The 11,691-nt window shown below is 34.0% G+C and overlaps 1 protein-coding gene across 3 annotated transcripts in view; it reads left to right on the top strand.

The window, feature by feature from the left end:
* The first annotated feature begins 2,498 nt into the window (after window positions 1–2,498).
* ERCC8 (ERCC excision repair 8, CSA ubiquitin ligase complex subunit) overlaps window positions 2,499–11,691 on the top strand; it is a 57,125-nt gene continuing 47,932 nt past the window's right edge. The window contains exons 1-2 of one of the 3 annotated variants that reach the window (XM_017852404.1): window positions 2,499–2,793; window positions 6,405–6,528. In XM_017852404.1, the coding sequence (XP_017707893.1) occupies window positions 2,693–2,793; window positions 6,405–6,528 (225 nt within the window). In that variant the 5' untranslated portion in view covers window positions 2,499–2,692. The remainder of the gene's footprint in view (window positions 2,794–6,404; window positions 6,529–11,691) is intronic. The other 2 variants (XM_017852403.1, XM_017852402.1) reach the window with 2 other exon arrangements.

Raw genomic sequence — 11,691 nt, 5'->3', positions numbered from 1 at the left:
TCCTTTTGATTTAGCATAGCCATAATTAGGACATTTAAAATAACTTTGTAATATTTTACTTTCTTAAGAAATCTCTTTTGCCATCTTGTTTCTGTCACCTTTTCTTTTGAAATTACGGAAGTAAACTTGAAATGATCACAGAATGAATTTTTTTATATTCATTCTATTAAATATTAAGAAATTATAGTTTATTAAGTCTGTGTTATTGAGGATTAACTTATTACAAATTAATGTATCCTTAATACATTTGGGTGTTTGCAAATCAGGTTTTGGAAATTTGCAGTGATAAATAAATGGGCTACATAAAATGATAAACTAATGTGAACTTTTTTATTATCAGCATGTTATCAGGTGGTTCAGATGGTGTGATTGTACTTTATGACCTTGAGAACTCCAGCAGACAGTCTTATTATACATGTAAAGCAGTGTGTTCCATTGGCAGGTATGTATTAAAATGTAAAATTTATGAATTTGTAAATAGTTGAGTATTTTTTACATCAAATGCAAAACATGAAAATTGCAGTCAAGTGAATGGGTCAAGTGAATGGTTCAGATGACCCATTTGCATGGCTGTTCCTTGAGACTTTGTTGAAAATAGTAACTGACATTGAGGTATAGTTTTTTAACAAGTGTCTTCCCCAAAGCAATTTTGGTATCAATTTACATCTCAGTAACTAATTAGAGTTTTAGTACCACTTAGTATAAGATTCATTTATAGTCCTTCAGCTAATTATAAACACAAATTAGATTTTCAACTGATACTAATGGAAGAAAAAAGTTTAGATATACTAAACATATTGATACTCCCTCACCAAATACATATACACATATACCCACTCACCCCTCTCTTGTCTCTCTACTTACTCAAAGATGCCTAACTTAAAACATACATCTATAATACTTATCTTCTCTGACTGTTCTCTACTGGCTTACCAATCTTGTGGTAATTCTTTTAAATCTCTAATAAAATGTTTTATGGCATTGTAATTTTCCATTGTGGTCATTTAATCCTTTCTCGTCATTTATATCCAATCTGATAATGAGCAGACCTTTGAATTAACAGGGAGAATGGGCGCTGAGAAAATGCTTTCAAGAGGGCAAACTTTGTAAACATTAACATCAACAATATGTTACAGCTCTTCCCAATGCATTAGAATATATGCTATGGAATATTTATGAGGAGATTTGCTATTGTTTGTTGGCTCTGGTGCTTCACATTAGAAATACAAATTTGGGAAAATCAGTTAATCTCAGCTTCAGATTATTTTGTTTTAGAAATCAGTATACATGCCCTGCGGTTCTTACACGTTTCCATGAGAATTAAATGAAATGTTATCTTTTAAAAGCACGTTGAAAACTAAAACCACTGTGTAAGTGAAAAGCAATGTACTTACAGGGAAACTTAGTACAAAACAAGATATTGCCTCAAATACTCTAGAACTTAGAGACTTAGGCCATTTATACTCTCTTCCCACCCTCAATAACAAAAAAAGTCATGTTAATTAATTAAATTCATTTTATCTTATTTTATCCTAGCTAACATTTTAACATTGAATTTATTTCGTTACATAGCAAAATAGTATTTTCATCTGTTCCATGTGCTATATAATATTCCATGAGGGACTGTGATTTGCTTTTTTTTTTTGGTATGTGACATATGTAAATGCCTTATTTGTCAATCTTGTTTTACAATGATTTAATTCTTGGATTCAGACTCTATATTTAAAAGTGTGACTTTGAATTTGAAAATGGATATATAGTATGCATCTTTACAAAATGAGTTATAATAGCATTTTGTACATCTGAAGAGTTCACAATCTAATTTAAAATAATTTCAATAAAGACTATTATTAAGTTAATGTGACTCAGACTATTTTCTGATACTTACTGTTAGTATACTTAAAGTGTTTGTCCTTGAGCACTAAAAGATTCCTTTCCTCTACCAAAATTCTTATTAAATATAAATGAGAATAACAGAACATATATAGTAACATAATAAAANTGTGATTATGCCTACTACCCGTTTTCCCTATTGGATTGTAAACTCTGCAAAGACAGGAACCATGCCTGCCTGTTCACAGTTGTTTTAGCAGAGCGTCTAACATTGTAGGAACTTAAAGTTGAATGAATTGAGTGAATGCATTCATAAGAGAAGGAAGGAATCTAACATTTATTGAGCCCCTATTTTTTGCCAGATATTGTAAAAAGAAATTTGCACTTAACTTTTATTATCGACATTGTGATTCAGATAAAAATGTCCCCCTCCTTTACAAATGTTGAGTCTTGGACAGGTGGTATAACTTGCCCAGGGCCAAATAGCAAGTGTCAGTAATAGTTGGTTTGCCTACTTCCTTTTTGATTTAGCATAGCCATAATTAGGACATTTAAAATAACTTTGTAATATTTTACTTTCTTAAGAAATCTCTTTTGCCATCTTGTTTCTGTCACCTTTTCTTTTTGAAATTACGGAAGTAAACTTGAAATGATCACAGAATGAATTTTTTTATATTCATTCTATTAAATATTAAGAAATTATAGTTTATTAAGTCTGTGTTATTGAGGATTAACTTATTACAAATTAATGTATCCTTAATACATTTGGGTGTTTGCAAATCAGGTTTTGGAAATTTGCAGTGATAAATAAATGGGCTACATAAAATGATAAACTAATGTGAACTTTTTTATTATCAGCATGTTATCAGGTGGTTCAGATGGTGTGATTGTACTTTATGACCTTGAGAACTCCAGCAGACAGTCTTATTATACATGTAAAGCAGTGTGTTCCATTGGCAGGTATGTATTAAAAATGTAAAAATTTATGAATTTGTAAATAGTTGAGTATTTTTTACATCAAATGCAAAACATGAAAATTGCAGTCAAGTGAATGGGTCAAGTGAATGGTTCAGATGACCCATTTGCATGGCTGTTCCTTGAGACTTTGTTGAAAATAGTAACTGACATTGAGGTATAGTTTTTTAACAAGTGTCTTCCCCAAAGCAATTTTGGTATCAATTTACATCTCAGTAACTAATTAGAGTTTTTAGTACCACTTAGTATAAGATTCATTTATAGTCCTTCAGCTAATTATAAACACAAATTAGATTTTCAACTGATACTAATGGAAGAAAAAAGTTTAGATATACTAAACATATTGATACTCCCTCACCAAATACATATACACATATACCCACTCACCCCTCTCTTGTCTCTCTACTTACTCAAAGATGCCTAACTTAAAAACATACATCTATAATACTTATCTTCTCTGACTGTTCTCTACTGGCTTACCAATCTTGTGGTAATTCTTTTTAAATCTCTAATAAAATGTTTTATGGCATTGTAATTTTTCCATTGTGGTCATTTAATCCTTTCTCGTCATTTATATCCAATCTGATAATGAGCAGACCTTTGAATTAACAGGGAGAATGGGCGCTGAGAAAATGCTTTCAAGAGGGCAAACTTTGTAAACATTAACATCAACAATATGTTACAGCTCTTCCCAATGCATTAGAATATATGCTATGGAATATTTATGAGGAGATTTGCTATTGTTTGTTGGCTCTGGTGCTTCACATTAGAAATACAAATTTGGGAAAATCAGTTAATCTCAGCTTCAGATTATTTTGTTTTAGAAATCAGTATACATGCCCTGCGGTTCTTACACGTTTCCATGAGAATTAAATGAAATGTTATCTTTTTAAAAGCACGTTGAAAACTAAAACCACTGTGTAAGTGAAAAGCAATGTACTTACAGGGAAACTTAGTACAAAACAAGATATTGCCTCAAATACTCTAGAACTTAGAGACTTAGGCCATTTATACTCTCTTCCCACCCTCAATAACAAAAAAAGTCATGTTAATTAATTAAATTCATTTTTATCTTATTTTATCCTAGCTAACATTTTAACATTGAATTTATTTCGTTACATAGCAAAATAGTATTTTCATCTGTTCCATGTGCTATATAATATTCCATGAGGGACTGTGATTTGCTTTTTTTTTTTGGTATGTGACATAAGTAAATGCCTTATTTGTCAATCTTGTTTTACAATGATTTAATTCTTGGATTCAGACTCTATATTTAAAAGTGTGACTTTGAATTTGAAAATGGATATATAGTATGCATCTTTACAAAATGAGTTATAATAGCATTTTGTACATCTGAAGAGTTCACAATCTAATTTAAAAATAATTTCAATAAAGACTATTATTAAGTTAATGTGACTCAGACTATTTTCTGATACTTACTGTTAGTATACTTAAAGTGTTTGTCCTTGAGCACTAAAAAGATTCCTTTCCTCTACCAAAATTCTTATTAAATATAAATGAGAATAACAGAACATATATAGTAACATAATAAAATATTTTATCCTATTTTAAATTTTAAACTTAAAATATAAGTGAGCTTTTATTTGTTATCACTACATTAAAAATTTGTTTTATTTAAAAGTAATGTCACTGGAAAAATCTCTGTAGAAGTCAATATTCTTAGGAGCAAAAGGAAGTCAGTCTGCTTATCTTAAGCAGAAATTTATTGGAAGAATATTTATTATCTCACATAACTGTCAGGAAGATGGGAGAATCAGATTTAGAAAATAAGCAGAAAACAAGAGACGTCAGGATAGAGAACACAGTCAGGGTCACACCACGGGAACATTAGTTTGGGTTTTGCTGTATGTCACCAACATACACTCTCAACTCCTCAGCTTTGAATAATGGCTAACTCTCCCAGGAAAAGAGAATGTCTAGAGTCGCTTGCTTTCTGTAACAAGAGATAGAGCTCTGATTTTCAGTAAAACAAAGGGGATTCCCCCCCAAATAGGAGTTTGAATGCTCATCAGTCAAGAAAAAAAGGCACATGTCCCCTATAATCCACCCATTTGGCTGTCCAACATGCATATACACCTTTCTTCCCATACTTACCATTTTTTAAAAGAACGTTCCAGCCTAACCTAATGCAAGTCTTCACTATACAGCCAAAAAGGTGATCATCCTCTTCCCCAAAGGGTGATGATCCTAAGTTGTTTTAGTTACCACACCTGGCTCCATTTCAGGGTCATGTTCATTTTTCCACGAGTTTAATTTATTCTATATCAGTATTATACAATTTGTGGACTCAATTATATAGTTAACCTATAAAAATAATTAAGAGAGGAAAGAAAGGGAAAATTAGTTAAAATATATAAATATTTACAGAGAAAAAAAGGAAATATGAATAGGCACTATAGTTCTTGTATTTTTGCAGCTGTTTTAATGCCAGAGCTGGTACTTAAGACTTTCCTTCTTCATGTTCTCATTCCTTCAGATAGCACCACAACTGTTTAAGGTCCCAAACTTTCATCTTAAGGAATCCAAAAGCATCATGATTATATCTGCATAGGGTTACAGAAGTTGTCTTTTAACTTTTGTGCTCTATGGGAAATTTCAAACATACACAAGATTGGAGAGTTGTATAATGACCTGTATATCAATCACCCAGCTTCACCAACCATCATAACCAATCTTGTTTTGTCTCTACCTCCCACCCATCCACCCTCATAACTATGTTGAAGCAAATCTTGAACAATGTATCATTTCATTCTTAATTATTTATATCTCTAAAAGAAAAAGATATTATGAGCATAACTACAGTACCATTATCTTAAGTACACAAAAATTATCTATATTAAATATCCAGTGTGTGTTCAAATTTCCCTCTTTGTCTCATAAATCTCTCTTAACAGCCAGTTTGTTTGAATCAGGATTCAGTTAGGTAACACACTATGTTGGTCACTGGTTCAGAGCATATACTACATCCTTCAGGGCAGCATACCACCCTCACAAGGTGGTATATTGTAGCTGACGTCATAACTGAATCTTTAACATGTTATGTTATTATGGATGGTGGGTTACATAAGATGTGAATCTCATGGGCCTTCACCAGTTGCATTCTTTTGTCATAGAGTAAATTCCTTGATAAGAAGCAATATTGTATGGAATACCATGGAGGTGTGTGAGGCATTCAGTAATTCTAAAAATAGTAGTGCTTTGGAAAAGAGACTTTGGGAAAACAAATCCAAAACCAAACAGCTGTCTCTTCCAGTAAGACCAAATCACTCTTCCAAAATGAAAGAAGTCCAGTGTAGTTGGCTGATCCCTCCAGGCTATATATAGTACAGAAACAGAGAATCTCTCACATTATGACCTTTAGTAGAAGGCATGCCTCTACGTCACACTATGGGAGCCTGAAACTAGAGATGCCTGGACATTCATTCTAGCCTTCTACACAGCCAGGACACAGGCATGTGATCTCAGTTTGACCATTCCTATCATCCTACCTGAGACTACTGCTTGTTCTTAATATAGTACCAGTTTTGAAACTCACATAAGTCAGGTATCTGTAAATTTTGATTGCTGTTTTGTAGAGATCATCCTGATGTTCACAGATATAGTGTGGAGACGGTACAGTGGTATCCTCATGACACTGGCATGTTCACATCAAGCTCATTTGATAAAACTCTGAAAGTATGGGATACAAATACATTACAAGTAAGTACATTAAAACATTTGCAGATTGCTTTGTAGGATGAAGGAGAATTTAATCCTAAACCATTTTAGTATGATTATTTGCTGAGATGTCATATATGTTAAATGTGAAAGCAGTACAGTGGTTAAGAAGAGCTAGACTGCTTGAGTTCATATCCTGGCTGTGCTGCTGACCAGCTGTATGTCATTGTGCAGATGTCCAAACCTCTGTGTGTCTTTCTCATCTGTAAATGGGAATAATGATTATAGTATGATGTGAGGATTAAATGAGCCAATATACGTAAAGTACCTAGTACAGTGCATACCATATAGTAAATGCTCAAAAACTATTAGCTAATATTATTATCCCTTTGTGAAAACTAGAATGATCTAGTAATCTAAAGTAGAAAATTGGATTTATCTTTGATTGATCTAAAAACTTGAAGGAAAAAGCTGTTAATACTGTTGCTTAGTAAAGGCCGGCAGTGGATAACAGTTTGTCTGATATTCAGTCAGATTTACATTCTGAGTGCTAATCTTTTCTCTGAGCTCTACTCTGATATTTCTCTACTTTTTTACAGTACCTCTATACTTAAATGTAGTGTCACCCCTTCAAACTTAACATGTTCCAAACTGAACATGATCACATCTCATTAAATTTAGTCATAAAATCTTAGCAATCCTTTCTCCGAACTCTCTCATACCTCTTTTTTCTATTTCCCTTGACTTTACTGCACATCCAGACTACTAAAATCACTGCCTTACCTTCCTTCTACATTTTCTACACTAAGTTCTACCCCAGAGTTAATCTTATTATAAAGCAGTTTTATCATGTCACTGTCCAAACCCTCTAGGGATTCCCATTGTCTGAATTCAGCCTGGCATTCTAATTTCTCCATGACATCAGCCCTTTTTCCTTCAATCCTACGTCCTACCAGTTTTCAACACAAATGCTTTGCTGCAACTGAATTGATCATATTTTGAATCTGTTCTATTCCCTACCTCACATCCCTTTCCCTTGCAACTTTTCCCTTCTCTTAAGGTCACATCTTTTTTTTACAATTACATTGAGCCAAGACTGCGGATGCCAGAGTTCTAGTTCCATTCTGCCACTTATGAGATTTGTTGCTTTAGATAAGTCATTTAATTTGTTAGCAAATGTCTCTTCAGCTATAAAATTAAAGTGTCAGACTAGATGGTGTCTAAGGTCCCTTTTAGTGCTATCATGCAATTTAGTGATTTCAGCTTCCAGAGTACATATTAACCATTATTTTACTTTATAGCACTATTTTCTGTATTCTTATTTCAACACATTCTCATACTACTTTATAATATCATTTTCATACTTGTCTTATTTGTTGTTCTAGATTGTTACTTCCCCAAAGAAAGTACTATGTCTTATACATTACTAAATTCAGTGCTATGTACAATAACTGCTGAGTAAATGCTTTAAGGATGACTAACAATGTATGTAACTGGCCACATATTAATAAGTAATAAAATCATGAAATGTATCGTGATTCTAGTCAGCAAAACAAAACAGTGTTGTGTATATAAATTCCAATTTAATACAATTCTAGTAATTCAAACTAAATAGATGTGTTTTTTTGGACCTTACTACATTAGAATAATCCTATTATTTCAGATTTATTTTCATAGCAAAGTATATGTATTAAAATACATGTCATTGAAAATGAGAATGTATTTTAACAATTAAATGAATGTCATCAGCTTTCACTTCTGACTATAATGGAGTATCTTGTAGCCAAACCAACACCTCCATTGAGAAAAGCTAGATAAAGCATAAACAAACATCTAGTTGAGGATTTTAGAAAGCTGCCAAGAAATCTAGGACTTGAGAAATAGATCCTAGAGAGAACACTTACAGAAATGCATTCAACTTTCCACACACTGTTTTTCTCTTTGGACATTTGTCATTAATGTAGGGCAAGAGACTGAGAAGACAAACATTGGATAGCTTCTAAGAGGCAGATAAATGAGTGGGACTTTAGTCCATTTCATACAGCTAGAGAGACAGAAATTGAATGTGGGCTGCCAAGACAGCCAGAAATTAAAGGATCAAGATCACAGAAAGAAGAGAGATGCAGAGAAATCAGCCTAACATCTTGCACTGGTTTTGTCATTGAGGTATTCGCTAACCAAGCTATGCAAGACCATAGACTAAGAAATGGAGCAGAAGACATTTGAAAAACAGCAATTTTCCCCAGTCATATGGTACTGGAGAGAAGAATTGCAGTGCAGTACTTCCTAAGTAGAACAGGGCCTAGGAAAACACCCAGGCTCTTAGGGCACTTAGAGGGGTATACTGTAATAATGGGTACAAATAGGAGGTAGATGGAGCCTGTGGTAAGCAGCATCATGTACCCGCTCCCAGATGTCTATGTGCTAATCTCTAGAACATGCAAAGGGGAATTAAAGGTTGCCAATCACCTGACCTCAAGACTGGAAGATAATACTGAATTATCCTGGTGGGCCCAACATAATCATGAGAGTCTTAAAAAATTGAAAAGTGAGGTAGAAGGAGACGGGGTAAATTTGACTAAGAGAATGGCCAGAAAAATGTAAAATTGCTGGCTTTGAAGATGGATAAAGGGGATCACAAGCCAAGAAATGTGTGTGATCTGTAGAAGATGGAGAAAGTATTCTCTCCTAGAGCCTCCAAAAAGGAATGAAGCCCTGTCAACACCTTGATTATAGTCCATTGAGACCTATGTGAGAATGTTAACCTGCAGAACAGATTTATTACAGATAATAAATCTGTCTTATAAATTACTAAGTATGTGGTAATTCCTTACTGCATTGATAGAAAATTATTACAGAACTGTACGATAGCAGACAAGCTTTATGTTTGAAGTGATATGATCTTCCCTCTCCTACCTGCCAAAGAGAGACTGGATCTTCTCTGAAGGAGGGTAACATAATACAGAACCTCTCCCAATTTTTTCTATGTAATTTCTAGCACTCTATCAGAAACTTCCAAGCTTACCAACAAATGAGCTTAGGAGGAAAAACAGGCAGTAGAAGAAGACTGACATCTCCAGGCCTAGATGCCTTTACCAGTAAATTATTCTAAACACTTAAAAAAGAGATAATACCAATCTGATACAGATGCTTCAAGAGGAAAAAAAAGAAACATTTGTAAACTTTTTTTATGGGGCCAGCATATCCATGATTTCAAAATTTACAAGGACATTATTTTGAAAATTACAGGCCAGTGTCTCTTACAAATGTAAATACAAAAATCCTAAATCAACTATTAATATGTAGAATCTAACAACATACAAAATAATAATATATCATGAGTGAACAGAAACAAGGTTGTTTTAACATCCATAAATCAACTAATGTAATTCATCCTGTAAATAGAATGAAGGGGAAAAACTACATGTTGGTCATCTCAATAGATATGAAAATTTTGAAATAAAAGTCAATATCCTTTTTTTTTTTTTAAGAGACAAGAGTCTTGCTCTGTTGCCCCAACTAGAGTGCAGTGGCACAATTATAGCTCACTATAACCTCAAACTCCTGGACTCAAGAGATCCTCCCAGCTCAGGCTCCCAAGTAGTGAAGGCTACAGGTGTGCACCACCATCTCTGGCTAATTTTTTAACTTTTGTAGAGACAGTGTCTCTCTGTCTTGCCCAGGCTGGTGTGAAAATCTGGCCTCAAATGGTCCTCCCACCTTGGCCTCTAAAAGTGTTGGGATTACAAGCATGAGCCACTGTGCCCTCATTTTTTAAAATTCTCTGCATACTGACACACATAGGCTCAAAATAAAGGAATGGAGGAAGATCTACCAAGCAAATGGAAAGGAAAAAAATGCAGGGGTTTCAATCCTGGTCTCTGATAAAACAGACTTCAAACCAACAAAGATCAAAAGAGACAAAGAAGGCCATTACATAATGGTAAAAGGATCCATTCAATAAGAAGTGCTAACTATCCTAAATATATATGCACCCAATACAGGAACACCCAGATTCATAAAGCAAGTCCTTAGAGACTTACAAATAGACTTAGACTTCCACACAATAATAATGGGAGACTATAACACCCCACTGTCAATATTAGACAGATCAACGAGACAGAAGGTTAACAAGGATATTGAGAACTTGAACTCAGCTCTGCACCAAGCAGACCTAATAGACATCTACAGAACTCTCCACCCCAAATCAACAGAATATACTACATTCTTCTCAGCACCACATCGCACTTATTCCAAAATTGACCACGTAGTTAGAAGTAAAACACTCCTCAGCAGATATAAAAGAACAGAAATCACAACAAACTGTCTCTCACACCACCGTGCAATCAAATTAGAACTCAGGATTAAGAAACTCACTCAGAACTGCACGACTGCATGGGAACTGAACAACCTACTCCTGAATGACTATTGGGTACATAACGAAATGAAGGCAGAAATAAAGATGTTCTTTGAAACCAATGAGAACAAGGACACAATGTACCAGAATCTCTGGGACACATTTAAAGGAGTGTGTCGAGGGAAATTTATAGCACTAAATGCCCACAAGAAAAAGCAGGAAAGATCTAAAAGCAGGAAAGATCTAAAACCCTAACATCCCAATTAAAAGAACTAGAGAAGCAAGAGCAAACAAATTCAAAAGGTACCCGAAGGCAAGAAATAACTAAGATCAGAGCAGAACCAAAGGAGATAGAGACACAAAAAACTCTTCAAAAAGTCAATGAATCCAGGAGCTGATTTTTTGAAAAGATCAACAAAATTAATAGACTGCTAGCAAGACAAATAAAGAAGAAAAGGGAGGAGAATCAAATAGACCCAATAAAAAATGATAAAGGGAATATCACCACCAATCCCACAGAAATACAAACTACCATCAGAGAATATTATAAACACCTCTACGCAAATAAACTAGAAAACCTAGAAGAAATGGATAAATTCCTGGACACATACACCCTCCCAAGACTAAACCAGGAAGAAGGTGAATCTCTGAATAGACCAATAACAGGTTCTGAAATTGAGGCAATAATTAATACCCTACCAACGAAAAAAAGTCCAGGACCAGACAGATTCATAGTCGAATTCTACCAGACGTACAAAGAGGAGCTGGTACCATTCTTTCTGAAACTATTCCAATCAATAGAAAAAGAGGGAATCCTCCCTAACTCATTTTATGAGGCCAGCATCATC

The sequence above is a fragment of the Rhinopithecus bieti genome, unplaced genomic scaffold, assembly GCF_001698545.2.
Source record: "Rhinopithecus bieti isolate Rb0 unplaced genomic scaffold, ASM169854v2 scaffold_33650, whole genome shotgun sequence".
Lineage (NCBI taxonomy): Eukaryota > Metazoa > Chordata > Mammalia > Primates > Cercopithecidae > Rhinopithecus > Rhinopithecus bieti.
This window is presented reverse-complemented; position numbering and strand designations above follow the sequence as displayed.